At 41.7% G+C, this 18,647-nt stretch overlaps 1 protein-coding gene across 2 annotated transcripts in view; it reads left to right on the top strand.

Moving 5' to 3' along the window:
* The window catches only part of tmem132e (transmembrane protein 132E), a 461,493-nt gene that overhangs the window by 383,651 nt on the left and 59,195 nt on the right, over positions 1-18,647 (top strand). For both annotated transcript variants that reach the window (XM_080436344.1, XM_080436343.1), the window contains exon 4: positions 9,482-9,674. In XM_080436344.1, coding sequence (XP_080292470.1) covers positions 9,482-9,674 — 193 coding nt within the window. The remainder of the gene's footprint in view (positions 1-9,481; positions 9,675-18,647) is intronic.

Genomic DNA, 18,647 nt, shown 5'->3' with positions numbered 1-18,647 from the left:
AAGGGACATGTATGCCAAATTGTATGCTTTTATGAGATTCTTTAGTTGTCTTTTGAGTCAATCGACAACACTGTAGGCGGTCATTTTCAATTTTGTCAATGACTCACTTCCTGTTTAAGATGTTTTTGGGCACCCCTTCTGGGATGTCTTGGGATGACCCAAGGGACATGTGTGCCAAATTGTATGCTTTTATGAGATTCTTTAGTTGTCTTTTGAGTCAATCGACAACACTAGGCGGCCATTTTCAATTTAGTCAATAACTCACTTCCTGTTTCAGATTCCTTTGGGCACCCCTTCTAGGATGTCTTAGGATGACCCAAGGGACATATGTGCCAAATTTTATGCTTTTTGGAGATTATTTTGGTGTCTTTTGAGTCAACGGCCAACAGTTTAGGTGGCCATTTTGAATTTTGTCCATAACTCACTTCCTGTTTAAGATTTTTTTGGGCACCCCTTCTAGGATGTTTTAGGAAGACCCAAGGGACATCTGTATCAAATTTCATGCTTTTATCCGCCGCGTAACGATTTGGCCATTTTTTGTGCTTAGTACCCCCTACTAGATGGGGATTCCAAGCTAAGATAAATTACAGCCTGTCTCTTCCTGGAAAGTGAGCATGCTGAAATGGAAGCCATTGTTCTAGCATTAATTAAAAAAAAATCTTGTTTGCTATTACCAAACCTGCCTACTGATTACAGTATGTCACTGGTCCACTGAACTGTCCACAGCCCTCCTCTGAGACACAGAGCGACAAAAATGGTGCCATCTTAATATGAGCGTTAGTGAAGACCAATTTTATGAAGACAGGTGAAGTGGTCCTATAAGCGTCTGGTGAACTTCTGGCGTTAACCACTTGAACCCTTATGTCCTTATTCTGGGGGCAAACATTGGGTGAAACTATCAGATCTATAAGCTCACAGCTTGTACTCTAGATCGGCTATTTTCAGCACAGATATAAGTGTATTGGGGGGGGGGGGGTCTAGTATGGACTGGGGGACTCTGGTCAACTAGTGTCTTAACCCATTAAGACCTGAAGCCGATTCTACAAATGTCTTCTAAATCCCAACAGTATTCTGAAAAACATATGTTTCTAGATCAGTGGTGCTCAAACTTTTTCATGTCAAGGACCCCCAAAATTATATGTATTTGGCCGCGGACCCCCATCTCAAAATGTTTTGTTCCAAGGACCCCCAGAAGCAAAGATCTGAGTTAAAAATGTTCGCTTCAAAAGAATATATATATATATATATACAAAGATTTGCACACATTTTCAAGATTTTTCAAAAATAGCAGATCTACAAGCTCGTAGCGCTGCACTCGGTGCCGCGCTATGAGCTTGTAAATCTGCTATTTTTTAATAGCCCAAAGTGTAAAATAATGCTTTTTTAGCTCAAATCAAAAAGTGACACAGATGCGTTCCAAGTCTTTAAGGGTTAATTACCTGAAAAATCATTGCCCAGTGAGAGAAAGAGGTGACGCTTTTCTTCATTCACAGTGACAGTGTAGATCTAATTATCCTTCTTTCATAGTTCAGTGGCCTTTGTCCACTGTTGTGTCTTCAAGCAGGTTTTGCATTGTTGGAACCATCCACATTGTAATCAATTTTCAGCCCATTCTGAAAATTAACTTTAAGGGGATTAATGCTAATAGTGCTTGTAAATAGCGACAATTCAATTTATTATAGATTTTTTGGGGTTATTGATTTTTCCAAATTGTGATTAAAATGTTTTTTGAAAACAAAGTGTCTTCTCAGGACAACAGAATCTAATTTCATCTGCTTTTATATAAGCCAATTTGCAATCAGCAACATTTTGTTCTGGATAACAAAAGAATAAGCTTGGGGTGAAGCAAGCAACACTGCAGGCCAGGGTTTGGAAAACGTGCTTATTTACTTATTTACTGTCATTCAGAAAAGGCCATGAGAGAAAATCTGTTTGTGAAGCTGCTTTGTGATATTTTTGATAGTCACAAGCATACAACATCCAGTGGTGGAAGAAGTACTAAAATGTACTTAAGTAAAAGTATTAATACCACAATATAGGGGTTTTCATACCACAATACCCTATATTATGTCAATCGTCTATTATTATGTTGACGGTCACAAGGCCTTAATAATATGTATTGTATTTATTTGGGACATAATGCAACCGACAAGTGATCACGATCATGTCCCTGTCATTGTTTTCCCCTCTTTTTCCAAAGCATTTTGTCAAAGACTATTGCCCGCTCTAAGCTCTTCCCTAATTTACATAAAAAACATAATTTCCTGAAAGATTTACAACAAGAAGAAACACAGAGAAACGTTACAGTCATGTAAATTCCCCTGTCTCGAGTCCTAACATTTTGGCTGATGGGCATTGCTTCTGATTCATCGTTGCAAGTTTCAGAATATTGCAGACCGTACATATTGGATTTTGCATGTAGTTTTCAGTTCCACTTTGACTCGTGAATCTTTGATGTAAACTGATCCGTTAAGACTTAGGGCTCCCCCTCCCAGATCTCCTGCCAGATTTGTTCGAATCTTCTCAGCCCCTCCCTCAGGGCCGGACTGGGACCAAAATTCAGCCCTGGCATTTTGGTCCGGACCGGCCCCCCCCCGTTTTGTCAACGGGGGGGGAGCGTTTCACTGTTCAGCCCAGCCCTGCACATGAACTCTGCAGCCGCACTGAGGCCCCTGCTGGAAAGCATCCCAGCCCAAACATTAACGTAACTAATAATTGGGCCACGCGACCCTGAAATGACCGTAATAATCCTAAAACGGGAACGAAAATATTTGATTTAATTTTTTTTTTTTTTTTTTTTGGGTGGCCCAGCGGCCCACTGGCCCGCGGCCCACCGGGCATTTGCCCGGTACGCCAAATGGCCAGTCCACCCCTGCCCTCCCTCCCACACCTGTGCCTTCCACTTCTGTGCAGTAGATGTTCCACTGCAGAATGAATGACCTCTAACAGAAGATAGATGCTATTTATAATATGCACATGTACTGTATACAGTATGTTGGTTAGTAGGGGTGTGCCGATATATCATCCCGCGATATATCGCGATACGTTTTCGTATCGGAAAAAATATATATTGCTTCGATTTTTTTTTGCAATAATAATAATGCAAAAACAGAAGTATTTGTTTGCATTCGCTTTTTTTCCCCCCCATATATTTTCATAATAAAAAAAGTGCCATATCGTATCGATGTCGTGAGCCCAATATCGTGTCATATCGTATCATGACATGAGTGTATCGACACACCCCTATTGGTTAGTTGTTGGATATCTGTCTGTCTTGTCCACAAATGCTGAGATACAGTAGGTAGCATATTGTTTAGAGTCTAAACAATTTAGACCGATGCTATATATTTGATGTTTACCTAACCTATCCCAGTTTCTTTGAAGCACTATATTGTTTTCTTTGCCCTCTACTGACCCTGCAGTTTGTTGACTAGTGTTCATATTTACTCTGCTCTCGCACTTGTAAGTCACTCTGATTGCAAGTCACGTCCGCAAAAAAAGACTAAATTGTAAATTGTTCTAACAGCACTTTGGTTGCTCTCTGCGAAAAGTAATGAACAATTTAATTGAAAGAAAAATCTAGCTCTTCACTTGACTTAACTAAAACAAAAATGGATACAGTCAGCCAGAAGTGGCAAAGTTGTTTCACATTGGCTGCTGTAGTGTGTTGGCTGTGTGGAAAGCTTATTTATAGATGGGGTGGGGAGCCAGGGGAGGTGCCACAAGGGAGGAGGAGAGCCAGCTTGTTCTGAAACACAATGGCTTGTTTATTGTAACTCCACTTGTTTATGGGAAGGGGCTACACATCGCACAGTGCACCTTTTGGTAGGGGTGTGTGTGTGTGTGCGTGTGTGTGCGTGTGCGTGTGCGCGCGCGCGTGTGTGTGCATGCGTGAATGTGTATGTTTGTTGATTTGCCCCGAAGTGTGCCTTAGTCTGTGGACCAACAGTTATTTACGATCAAAGTGACTTGTTTTGGAAGACACTAGAAATACTTTTCCCTCTGCTAATAAATTTCATCCTTTTGCAGTTTATGTTTTTTTTTATGATTTTGCACCCTTAGCTCTAGGCCATTTCATACTTGCATAAGTTTAACACATGAGGAGAGAGAAATGTGGTGAGAGAGAGAGAGAAAAAGAGAGAGATTGATGGATTGATGAATTGATGGATTGATGGATTGATGGATTGATGGATTGACGGATTGACGGATTGACGGATTGATGGATAGAATTGACAGAAGTGACGTCGCAACTTTCTCTTCTGAAGAGCAACATTGGATGGTCAATCCAAACTGTAATAAGATTATTTCTGGCCGTGTTTCATTTAGGGGTTTGTTGGATTTACTGGATTCCAGCATGCATGGACAACTCCTGTACAGTTAACTTAATGCTGGCACACATACACACCTAAATGAAACGCACCCAGAATTAATTTTATTACCCAACACTGCATGTCCTATGACTTGCCAAAATGTCTGCAGTAAAAATGGTCGACTTGTCTATGGAGATAACTCATCATCCTAGTATCTTGGTATAGTGTGTTGAATGTATTGCACATTTATTTTAGTGTACGTCATTCTTGATACATTACAAAATACTGTAAAGCTGTTTTTATTTGGCAGCTATGAACCAGATGTATTGGAATCTCCATATTAATCAGTTTAACAGGGCTGGGATCAAAGGATTACATTATTTCAACCACCACAGAACCCTGAAGCACAGCTTATAAAATAAATATTATATCCTATATGGGGAGGCGATCATTAAGGCTTTAACATCCACTAACATCCATAAGCACTCGCTCTTTACTTTCCCCTCCTGCCTCCTGCCTGTCTGTAGTTACTCAATTATTTACCACAAGTATCAATCAGGGATTCACTGTCCACAGCTTTAAGCATATTAACCCCTGCCCACAGCAATGAGTGGCAGCATATTGTCAGTTAGCAAAATAATTGCGAACGCAGCGGAAGGAGGCACGCCGAAGGCGCGCCTCCGCGCAAGTGGAGCTTACTATGAAACCGTGCTCGGGGTGTGTGTGTCTCTGTCTGTCTGTGTGTGTGTCTCTCTGTGTGCGTGCACTGCCTGTGTGCAGCCGCCAGAGTGCGCCAGAGTGCAGGAATGTAGACAATGCTCTGATTAAAATGCACAACAGCCTGCAAAACACACACACACACACACACACACACACACACACACACACACACACACACACACACACACACACACACACACACACACACACACACACACACACACACACACACGATGTCGATGTTCTCTCTCCATCACGGTGAAATAACACGGATTACAAGTCCGTAAATACACAATATTTTCGAGCTGCGTTCGCTTACAGCGTTCGCGCGTCTTACTTGTGGATGGACTGATTGTTATACATCTTGTAGAAAGTTAACTTTACTTTTCTTTTTAACCAAATTCTTTGGTCAGAATTGTCCAGGAGCAAGGTCACAATTGAGGGCAATGTTAAAATAGAAAATGCCTTGTTGGACTTTTCATGAAAATTGGTGGGAATGATCAGGCTGCCCGAAGATAGTATTTGGTCAAAAGAAAAAAGAAAAAGGTCAAAAGTCAAGGTCACAGCCAATATTCTGAACGAATGGGCATATTCTATTAAACAATCCATCCTAAGGTTGCCCTGAAGAGATTATTAACTTTTGGCCTCATGGTCAAAAGTGGCCATAATGGTCATATATCATCCTAGTTTACCACAATACCCAATTTTATCATTTTATTTGCAGACATTTTTACATTTGCTTTGTTCACTGCAAGTAAGATAAAGTAATTTGAAGATATATTACACAAAGTATTCAGACTATTTTGGTTAATAAAGCTCCTTTTTTGCAATGGCAAAATCAAATTTACAGTCAGTGGAAACATGTTGGAAATATATACAATAATGATCTAGTCACACCTACACATTTTTATGCACATGCACATCCATACACTTAGTCACCTTTGCAAACCACTACTAAAAAAACTCCTTTTGTGGTGCAAGTTATTGTGCAAAAAGCTAGGTATATCTTTACATGAACTCCGCTCTGTGTGCCATATTGACCGATGGCGAGCCTTACTGTACATTGTATGACTTAGTCAAGCCCAAGTTCGTCAGAAAGCAGTCTCTGGGAGATCGCACTCACTTAGCTTCAGTATCAGGTGAGGGCTATAGGTGTAATGGTTCTTGACTTCTTGTCATAGGTGGAAATTGAATATTGCTCCTTGCCACCAGAGAGTAGATTTTATATAGGGCTTGCTGAACTTTAGCCCAACAGGCATCAGTGAAGCCTTCTTCAGTTTCACGGTCACATACACTGCAGTGGAGGCTGTTAGATTGCTATCTATATTGATGTACTCTATGGCTGGGTGATATGGACAAAATCAAATATCATGGCATTATTTGACCAAATACCTCAATATCGATATTGTTATGATAATATTGTATTGTAACGATGATATAATTTTTTTCCTGTCAAGAATGTTCAAAAATAACAAAGACATCATATCTACAAGCTTACAACTAATCTGAGTTCCCAGAAGTTTTTCGCCTCGCATACAAACGGGAGCGGCGAAGGAACTTCTGGGCCAAAGCCCTGCTATCTGTGGGCCGGACGTGCGTTGCGCTCAGAATCTGAGCGGACACGCCTCTTACCGGTCTACTCGTCTAAAAAGTCCGACGAGAGGCAAACAGCAGTACACAACAATGGCGGCCGCAATTTCTCAAGGGGAAATTGCTTCCCGTCGCTCCTATTTACATGTAAGACCCACTGCATGTGGATCCCGCCCCCTTTTCTTCATTGGCTGTTGATTTGAATCAGAAATCAGTGGCCGCGCCCCTGCTGTCCAGGCTTTGAGCCGAAGCCTCCCAGACTAGCTTACAACACAATGCGTTGCATTGTGAGCTTGTAGGTCGGCTATTTTAGCTATTTCTGGATTTTTTCGAAAGTAGTACAAAATAGGGCTTAATTGATTAAAACCAGGGTAAATTATATTGCAAAATCCAAAATCCCAGACGATATCTAGTCTCATATCACAATATCACTGTATAATATTGATATGTTGCCCAGCCCCAATGCACTCACAGCTATCAAAACTATTGGACTACGTAGGCCTATACTGTAAGCTACTGATCATTTAGAATCAAATGTATAGTCATTACAGTATACAGTAGGTCAACAAATGTTTGAGCGCATGAGACTCAATTAGCTATCTGCTTGCAGAAGCTCTACACTCTGGTGTGACGAGAAGGGGACTTGTACAATTAAGCCTGATGAATGAACATAGCCGATTTTACAAGCTCACAACGCGGCGTGGGTGCGATTGGTTGTGAGCTTGTAAATCTGCTGTTTTCGGCACAGGACACCATCATGCGACGGAGCATACATTTTTAGGAAGCAGCAATTGTTTATTGACAGGATCTGCATGCTGCATCAGTTCTGCAGCGGCCCCATGAATAGTCATCAGCGAGTGCAGCACATGGCACTGTACGTACACGTCAGCTGATCATAAAATTGCTGTCATAATGGATGCCAATAAAGAAGCGCACTCCGTTGAGCTCAAATTGTACATTGTAAAGGATTCAGTCTCCACAGAGTTAACCCTTTAAGACCTGAGGCCGATTCTACAAATGTCTTCTAAATGTCTTCTTGAAAAAACCTGTGTTGCTATGTATCAGTGTTTCTCGAACTTTTTCATGTCAAAGACCTCCCAAAATGATATGTATTTGGACAAAATATTTTGTTCCAGGGACCCCCCAGAAGCAAAGATTTGAGTTACAAATGTTCACTTTAAAAAAAAAAAAATATATATATATATATATATATATATATATATATATATATATATTCAAAGATTTGCACACATTTTCACAATTTTTCAAAAATAGAAAATGTACAAGCTCATAGCGCGCCACTCTCACGCCACGCTATGAGCTTGTATACTGTATCTGCTATTTTTGAATAGCCAAAGAAATCGAAAAATGACACCGATGCTTTCCCGTTCTCAATGGGTTAAAAAAGGAAAATAAAGAAATGGCTCAGGAGGTGGATCGGTCATCTGGCAAATGGAAAGTTTCCGCTTTTATTCCTGGTTGCCTGGCGTCACGTCAAAGTGTCCTTGAGCAAGACACCGAACCCCTAACTGCTCCTGACGAGTCGGCCGGGGCCTCGCATGGCTGCCTCCGCCGCCAGTGAGCGAATGATTGAATGTGAGGCGTTGTAAAGCTCGGAGTGTGGGGAAGACTATAAAAAAAGCATTCTGCGCTGTAAATGCAGTTTTTCGGTGACCATCTAGTGCAGTGGTTCTCGACCAGTGGACCGGGGACCACCAGTGGTCAGGGTTGCCAGATCTGCTTATTATAATTCCCCGGGCAAGATTTTATTTGAAAATAGCCGATCTACAAGTTCACAAGATGCGACGCGTTGTGAGCTTGTAGATCTGCTATTTTCAAATAGCTGATGTATATGTTAAAGTGCTCATGTGGCCCATAGTCGCTTCTTTTGGGCTGGTTTTCCTAGACCTGGTTGCTTGTTTCTCTCACAGAATCTGGCAACACTGCCAGTGGTCCTTGAGGGGGTTCCAGGTGGTCCCCAGCTAAATGATGGCGAGTTGGTGACCAAATGGACCCTTAAATTATTGTTAAATATCTGCATTACTTAATTGGAGAATTGTTATTTTGATCAACGTTTGCCTGTTGTCTCTCCTAATGGTACCACATCAATACAGCATGGAATTGTGGACAAAATCGTATCCAACGACAACAACCACAACAAGTCTTGGGTCTGAGAGGCTAAATCTCATCAAATGGTGGTCCGTGCCTCAAAGACGGAATAAAAAACGGACCTTTGTATGATAAGAGGTTGAAAACCACTGATCTAGTGCCTTTGTTCAGGACATGTAACATCTTAGGACCAGTTAATTTCCCCATGTTTCTTATATTGTCTTTGGGAACTTTAAAGGTAGGGTAAGTGATATGATGCAAAAAGTTTTTTGTTAAAAGGTTAAAGCACTATATTCTGATAGTAATAATTGCTATAGAAGTGTTTGTTCATTAACAGGGGTCTCCCTGTCTCTCCAGCACTTTATTAATCAGAAAATTCATTTTAAGGTAGGTGACATTTCCAGCCAATCAGGAGAGAGTGCCCATTTATCAGCTTCATTTTTATAGGTTATATACGTTCCAATTTTGTCTGCTCACTTCTCTGTGTCATCACTTCCAATTTCACTTGTTTAATATGTATCCTTACTCAGTTCTCCTGAAAACACATTTTCTGTCAGTCTTAGCTGTGTGCATAAGTCAAAGAATTATCACAAAACATCTATTTCATGACAGAAAAGCTGACTTAAATGGAACATTTGATGATAAAAATGCAGTCCTGACCCTGAGGCAGTTCCCACTGTGTTGCCAATGAGCTGTTCAATGAGCATATTGCAACGCAGCACAGCAATATTTTCTCTCATCTGTCCCGGCAGGGATTTCCTGGGCAACGTGGAGGTGATGCAGCTGGATTTCGAGATGGAGAACTTCACCAGCCTGTCGGTGACCCGGAGGATCAACTGGAACATCGACTACAAGGGGCAGAACCCGCCCCCTGACTCTGAGAAGGTGGTGACGGAGCTGACGGTGGTGCAGAGGGACATCCAGGCTATCCTCCCCCTGTCCATGGTGAGTGCATTATGACACGCATGATCCAGGAACACATGCTTCATGTTTCTTTTTATCCATTAAGACCAGGAACGCATCAGTGTCATTTTAAGATTTCTTTGGCTATAAAAAAAATAGCAGATATACAAGCACATAGCGCGGCACCGAGTGCCGCACTATGTGCTTGTAGATCTGCAATTGGAAAATGTGTGCAAATCTTTGAATATAGATATATGTTTTAAAGTGAACAACTTCTGGGGGTCCCTAGAACAGCATATTTTGAGATGGGGGTCCGCGGCCAAATACATATCATTTTGGGGGTCCTCGACATGGAAAAGTTGGAGCACCACTGATATAGCAACATACTGTTATTTAGAAAACATTTTTAGATATGTATTTGGCCACGGACCCCCATCAAAATGTTTTACTCCAGGGACCCCCCAGAAGCAAAGATTTGAGTTACAAATGTTCGCTTTAAAAATATATCTATTCAAAGATTTGCACACATTTTCAAGATTGTTCAAAAATAGCAGATCTACAAGCTCATAGCGCGGCACTCGGTGCCGCACTATGAGCTTGTAGATCTGCTATTTTTTAATATAGCCAAAGACATCTAAAATGACACAGATGCGTTCCGGGATTGAATAGGTTAACGAATGGTTCACTCCTAATATGCTATGCTCATATTTCCCTGGTACACTGGATTCAGTGGCAGATCTTTTCTTTACTTTCTGGTGTTGCCACCATCCCAACAATGAGATGGTTAAAGGAAAAGGAATACTTCACCCAAAAAAAATTCAATGTCTATCAATTACTCACCCCATGAAGCCTTGAATTCATGGAGCATTAATGACCCAATAATTCAATAATTGAGGACTCTGCTGCGGTAGGAGACCAAAAGTAAACTACCGTATATAAAAGAATAATATAAACTCCAAAACAACTCCCACAGTGTAATCACTGATGAGCCTACTGATGATTCAGGTTAAAAAACGTTTAAATATGTTTTTTCTCTTGTTAAGATTGGTCCCCTATTAACTTTATTCGGTCAAATATTGGATCATTGGCTCGGGAATGCGACAAAAAAAAAGTAATTGAGTAATTGATAGGAAAAAAGGGTGAAGTATTCCTTTAAAATTAAGTATTTAACATGTGTATACTTTCATCCTTATCCTGCTGCTGCTGATGATGATGATGATGATAATATTACTAATATTAATAATAATAATAATAATATTTTTTGATTATTACATGATTTCAAGATGCTCTTATACTTGTCTGGCTCAGTGCAGAAAGCTCTACAGTATGTGGTTAGCATAAGATGTGTTTTACTATAGTTGTACATGCCACTCCCCTCACCCCCAGAGGCCCATCATTGCACACCCCCACTCAACAATGTTCTACTGGTGCTCCATATGTTCTAATGCGTTTCTACTTTCTTACTTGCTTACATTATCACTGATTGATATTATTTGTTGAGAGCCAATGGAGTCTCAAAAGAGAATTTGTAATTGCCCACTCGTTTAATTGTGGCGCTACTCCTGAATGGTGGTAATTAGTGGGGTTGGTAAACTGATTGTGGGAACAAAGGAAAATAAATTAAGCGAATACGATACAATAGGGTACAGCCCTTAGGTTTAGGCCCTCTCTCTTGTGGTCTCGACTATAGCTTTCTATGAAATGGAGAGTGTCTCAGCTCGCCTGAAGGAGATTTCATTATGATTAGAATCCAGCCCCTGAGGTAAATGTTGAGGTGATTCAAGGTCCCACTACCGGTGTGTGGTGGGACATTGAATCTGTTAAGCATTGGCCAATTACCTTTGACAAAAAAAGAAATAGTTTTACATATGAAAAGGGAGCCCCTGGACCTTGCAAACCTTCTTATACATTAAATATCCTTTATTGGGTGAACTCTCTGCATCGCCGATTCCAAGAGGTTCAAAGCATGGTACCGCTCTATAGTTTATTCCTCCATTTTGCTCGACAGTATTGTTTTAAAGTCTCATTGGACTCACAAACACATTATGCAGTACTTTTAGTGATGAAGAGATATAAAATAATAATAACAAAGGAATATTTAATGAGATCCTCCAGTGTTTTTTTATCTGTCGGATTAGAGCTCTGAGTACAGCACTGTAAAGCTCTCTGGTGCCTGGCTCATGGGCACTTCCTCAGTGCTGGTGGCAGCATGGTCTCATTTGACCTGCTCAATGACCATACCGACAGAATAACCATACTGCATACAGTATTTAACACAATAAAACGTTTCCGACCGTGAAATTCAAAGGCTACTGAACTCATTCTGTTGTATATAAATGTGCAATAGACTACTGTAGCTACTACCCACTATACTTAACGAGTACTTAACCTGTTCCTTGTGCGCAGATACAGAAACAGCATAGACGACCACAGCTGTTTTGAAAATATTCTAAATATTCTCTGTATTTTAACAGTTGCTTTTCTACTGCAGCATGAGACACACACACACACACACACACACACACACACACACACACACACACACACACACACACACACACACACACACACACACACACACACACACACACACACACACACACACACACACACACACACACTATCACCATGGTGCTGATAGTAACTGCATCATTACTGCAGTGGAAGGCAAACATAACCACTTAAGCCCTACATACTCTGTTGTGCGATGAAAGTAGGAGACAACCGCAACGCGTTGCATTGAGATGCATTACAAGCTTACAGTGTGTCGTTATGCAACGCGTTGTGAATTTGTAAACCTTTTCGCCTATAATAACTAACTTCAACTTAAAACGTAAACTTTTCACCTATAACGACATGCCCAAAATAGGGATATTAGGGTGACAGAGGTTAAAGGACCAGCGGTGTTAATACATTGTCTAGCCCATTGGTTTTCAAAGTAGGGTCCGAGGACCCCCAGGGGTCCTTGAGGGAGTTCCAGGGGGTGCCCAGCTAAATGATGGATAGTTAGGAACCAAATGGACCCTTATGAGTGTGTAACTCTTGAGTGTATACAAATGGAACCGAATGGACCCTATCGGGTCCATTTGGTTCCATTTGTACACTCTCAGAGTTAAATTAACATTGATTTTACAATATAAAGTGGGGTCCCAGAGATAGAAATGCCATTAAATGGGGGTCCGTAGCCTCTAATGCATGTCAAACTGGGGGTCCTTGAAATTAAAATGGTTGAGAATCACTGCTAGAACCGTAAAGATCTTCTCTTATGGGGGTCCCTGGCATATCTTTTCAAATGGGGGTCCGTGGGTATATCGCCATACAGTATATCGTGTATATAACTATATATATCTCTATATCTCTGTATCTGTATCTATATCTATATCTATATCTATACCTATATCTGTATCTGTATCTGCTGACAAGCAGAAACCTCATATCTCCATATTTTTTTTACGTTTTCTTTTGTAAATGAATGCCTTAGTTCAACATACCAGAGTGTCGCACAAAAGTAGTGAAAATAGCAGATCTACAAGCTCACAAAGCGTCACAATCACGATGCAACGTGTTGTGAGCTTGTAGATCGGCTATTTTCACTACTTTGAAACGTTTTTAGAATAAAAGGTTTCCACCCGACATGTAAAACCACGCTTTAAGATGCATTAAGTACATGGCATGTTGGACTACCTACAGTCTGTCAAGAAAGTCTCTGCGAGTAGATTTTCATTAGCCTGGTAAACCCTCCCTCCGGAAATCTCAATTCCATTTCATTTCAGGAGTGAGTCTGGCATGATCCGCCTTTCTGCAATATTGGCTCTGTATGCCAAACGGCCGGGCCTATCAGCGTCGTCGCTCATTGTTCTGTGATTGACAGCTTACGTTGGCCAATCACGTGGCGAGTTCGAGTGAGCCCAAAACACGAACGGCAGCCATCTTTTTCTTGTGCGGCCAATTCTCCGCTATTTTTTTACTTCAAAAAGCTCTCTAACTTCTATTTTGAGGCACGGAATTTACTTATAAGATATCGTTTGGATAGAATTTAGTTGTTTAACTTCATATATGTGGTCAATTAATCATGACAAAGCCTATTTAAAAAAAAAAAATTAGAGAACCGGTAGGGGCGGGCAGTGACACCATTGTACCCGAAAAAGGCAACCCATTTTGGGTATGGCTGTCTCAAAAGTCCCGTCGCGTCACATTAAGACTGGTGAACTGCTGATTGGCTGAAGGGGAAAAATTATCATTGGCTGAAGGGGTTGTCAGTCAACGGTATTACTCCCGCCCAACTCCAGCACAGCCAATATTGCAGACAGGCGGATCAGGCCAGACTCACTCCTGAAATTAAATGGAATTGAGATTTCCGGAGGGAGGGTTTACCAGGCTAGATTTTCATACCGTACCAAAGTGAATGGAATCCAATGGCTTTCTGGAAAATCTAACAAACCACGGGGTATGCTTTGGAAAATGATTGGCAGTAATGTCAAGAATACTGTGAGTCATATTAGTCACTGGCCTAAATATGCCAGACCAGCAGTTTTACTTTTCATTGCAGCCACACAGGTGGCTTATTTTAGTGCCAAATCCCAACAAGTTGTCACAAGGCACTTTAAATATCGAGCAGAGACCCAACGTTTTTCTCTCCTGTGCAATCATTTGGCTGCAGTGGCAAGGACAACTTCCCCTTTAACGGGAAGAAACCTTGAGCAGAGCCACCAGGCTCCTCTAGGGTGGGGGGGCCATCTGCCTTGTTAGGGGGGAAGAGGGGGGGGGGGGCACATACGATGGACAGCAGCAACAAGAATAATAACAACAACAACAACAGTAGCAACTATAATGACAACAACAGCAATAAATATGTTTTTACATTTCTTCCCAATAAAATATTCATAATTCAATCAATCTAAAGTACACAGCCATATTCCAAAAACTCTCGATCCGCAGCTGGGGGTCCCGCAATCACGATCCATGGGAGCGTACTAATGTTGTTCAATAACAGCCTGTGTGCCTGCAGTGCGCGGGCCTAAGAATCGTGGGTGGCCCGTGAAACGTGCTCCAAACTTCGGCAAGGTTCCCATTGCAAGGAAAATTAATCACTCCAGAAAATCATTGCAACCTAGTAAATTCACACTGTGTCCGCCCGCAGTGGGAACGCCCTAGTGCTCCCCATTAGCCTCTCTGGGCACTGCTGACATTGTTGAAGGATCTAACCAGTCTTGACCCATGTGACTGATCAAGTGAAAAAAGGGAGCACTCCAATCGGGATCAAGTCAACCTCCTAATTAGCGAGGTGCTAGAAGGCAGAGTGGGAATGGATTTAGGACGGCACCTGGTATAGAGAGCAGCAATTACATCCAACAGGCTAACCATTCAGAGCCTTATGGTGTTTTGCAAACATGTATTGTTTAACATGGGAAAGAATCTGATTCAACATTTCCTCCATATTCTGAATGCAACCGGCATCAAAATAGCAGATCTGCAAGCTTTTAGATCAGCTATTTTGATGTGTAGAGGGATAAAAGGAGCGGGCCTGGTACAGATCCCTGGGGGACTCCGGACAATGAAGTATATAGGGTTTAACTGGTCAAGGGGGGGGGGGGTTTCATTAACAACCATGACAAATGATTACACACATGGAACAATGGAAGGAGATTAGGTGGCAAGGCTTTGCACTGTGAGAAGGGGGATTCAAATGAGCAACCTCACCTTAAAAGCCTTTGGTCATTAAGCAGCTTTTCTGCATTTTAAGTCAGAATAATATACATTAAAGGGCGTGCTGGGCGAAATGCCTTGAGAACTTCAGAGCTTTAGCTGTCTGGTTACTTTTGAAGATGCCCATATCGACGCCCATATGGTTTAATGTCTCTTGCACGACTTGGCTTTAACTGCATCCTGTATTATGTTTAGAGGGAAATCAATGAGCTAGAACTTAACTGTACTGTATTTGGTAGTGTAGAAACGGTAAGGCAGGAGCTGTGTGAGGAGTGAGTTCCTGGCAGCTATAAGTTGAGCTTCCGCTGCCCACCGTAATCTCTTAACCCATTAAGACCTGGAACTGTGTCATTTTTAGATTTGAGCTAAAAAGCATTGTTTTACACTTTGGGCTATTCAAAAATAGCAGATATACAAGCTCATAGCGCGGCACCGAGTGCCGCGCTACGAGCTTGTAGATCTGCTATTTTTGAAAAATCGTGAAAATGTGTGCAAATCTTTTAATATATATATTTTTAAAGCGAACATTTTTAACTCAAATCTTTGCTTCTGGGGGTCCCTGGAACAAAATATTTTGATGGGGGTCCGCGGCCAAATACATATAATTTTGGGGGTCCTTGACATGAAAAAGATTGAGCACCACCGATATAGAAACATACTTTTTTCAGAATACTGTTGAGATTTAGGAGACATGTAGAATCGGCTTCAGGTCTCAATGGGTTAAATGCCATCTGACCTGACCGTCAAACAGGGGCTCAGCTCTTTTCATATTTATATTATGTAAAAAAAAGACCCCATGAACAGGGCGCTGTACCCAGGTACTAAAGGCACACTTTTATGCCTACCATTAGAGGTTAATGAGCACTGACGACGAATGTCTGTGCACTGACGGGGCCTGGCGTTGGATTCTCAAAGGTCAGGGTAATATACAACGGCCGTTAACCCATTGAGACCTGAAGCCGATTCTACACGTCTCCTAAATCTCAACAGTTTTCCGAAAAACGTTTGTTTCTATATCAGTGGTGCTCAATCTTTTTCATGTCAAGGACCCCCAAAATTATATGTATTTGGCCACGGACCCCCATCAAAATATTTTGTTCCAGGGACCCCCCAGAAGCAAAGATTTGAGTTAAAAATGTTCGCTTTAAAAATATATATATTCAAAGATTTGCACACATTTTCACGATTTTTCAAAAATAGCAGATCTACAAGCTCGTAGCGCGGCACTCGGTGCCGCGCTACGAGCTTGTATATCTGCTATTTTTGAATAGTGAAAAGTGTGAAAAGTGTAAAATAATGCTTTTTAGCGCAAATCAAAAAATTAGACAGTTCCAGGTCTCAATGGGTTAAAGTGAAAAGTGCATCATTGAACGGCCAATGGCAGAGAAATGGACAAAATACAGCAAAAGGCGATACGGGGTGCCTGGTGGCTCGGGCCGGTTGTCGTGCGGGCTGTGTGTTACTTGTGAGTGCGGGAACCCGAGGGGTCGCGTCCGACCCCTGTCTTTGTCTCGCATGTCCCGTGCCCTGTCTCTCTGCGTTATCCTGTCTGCAAGATATATATATATATTGTGTGTGTGTGTGTGTGTGTGTGTGTGTGTGTGTGTGTGTGTGTGTGTGTGTGTGTGTGTGTGTGTGTGTGTGTGTGTGTGTGTGTGTGTGTGTGTGTGTGTGTGTGTGTGTGTGTGTGTACACGCATACACATATATATATATATATACACACACACATATATATTTATATATATATACATATATACACATACCCACACACACACACACACACACACACACACACACACACACACACACACAAGCACATGCACATGCATGCCACATTTTTTTATCACATGAAAGTCACTTTGTTGGAACCTTTGTGACATTACAGAGAAAGACCGTATCCTACACCACGTGCTCTTGGTTTCTTTAGCTGAGGAATAATTGCCATCGTAAGGATGAAGGCAGATATAGGGACCAAGCGGCACTTGGCAGCTAGCGCTGCTGCACAACCACTGACAGCTTGTTAGCACAGATCAGCATTTTCACAATGTGCTGATACGGTATAGGTATAGGTGGTGGGGTGGGCGGGTCAAGGTTTATACCAAAAGCACAAATGAGATACTTGTTTCAAAGGGGGAACACAAAGAAAAGGTGACACATAATGGGATTCCAGAGTCCATCAGCTCTGATTGTAATGGAAACATGACAAGGGAGGGAAGGAAAGATGGAGGACGGGAGAGCAGCCAGGAAACAAGAGACAGAAGAACAATTCAAATGAAAAAGCAAAAACAAATCCCAGGATGTAAACGTTTGCTACTGTAAGCTGATTCTCTTCCAACAGGGGGCTGACCTGCTGCAACTGGGGGCCAGGAAGTGATTTTAGGGGCGCGCCACTGATTTAACAGTGTGTGGAGTGGGAGACTTCTTAGAGGTTGTGGTTGAATCAAATTAAATCTGTGGCTCTCCGCATACATTAGACCACTATTGACCGCACCAAGTCAGCGAAGCCCAAATGAGGTGTCCCATTAGTTGAAGAAAGGAGTGATGGAAGGGTGAGAAAACAAGGGCAGTAAACTTGGTGGTAAACCGATAAATGTTCATGGATGCATTCTTCAGTCCAGCACCTGGTGTGATGCATGCGTGCTTTTGTAAACGTACCATAAACCGGTAGCTACGTGAGAATGGTCAGCTCCATCACTCACCTTTTTGCTATGCTGAATTCATAAAGTAAGAGGTTAAGGTTCTCAAGATACGTGAACTACAGATACATCCACACACAATTGACTCACGATTGTGAGTCACAATTGACACACGATTCAATAAAATGTCATTATTGTGCCAAATCACAAGCTGTCTCAAGACACTGTCCTTCTATGGCCATATATGGAGATCTCTGTATCTCTCTGTCCTTGTCTCTATTTTGCCTATACTGTATATCTGTCGGCATATCGGTCGGATCAGCGGATCTTGACAACCACCTATCTGACCAACTTCCTGCTCAGTACCACACTCCTTCAGGTCCTCAGCGATACGCACGCCGAGATTGAAGTCGATCGGTGGCACGGTTCTCGAGATACGTGAACTACACATATCCAAGCACACACATATGAGATTTCGCACATTTATGGTAGGATTATTATTATTGTTTCAGTTTTTGTAGTCATGAACCAAAAGATCATCATACACATTTTTTCCAGAGCAAACTTATGCCACCACCTTTCTAGTACAGAAGTACATAGTTAGAAGTACATAGTTATTCTTAAGTTATTTCACCTCCCTTATCCTTTCCCTATGCAGCATCTACTGTTTT

Source organism: Gymnoscopelus braueri (genome assembly GCF_963280865.1).
Source record: "Gymnoscopelus braueri genome assembly, chromosome: 8".
NCBI classification, from domain to species: Eukaryota; Metazoa; Chordata; class Actinopteri; order Myctophiformes; family Myctophidae; genus Gymnoscopelus; species Gymnoscopelus braueri.
This window is presented reverse-complemented; position numbering and strand designations above follow the sequence as displayed.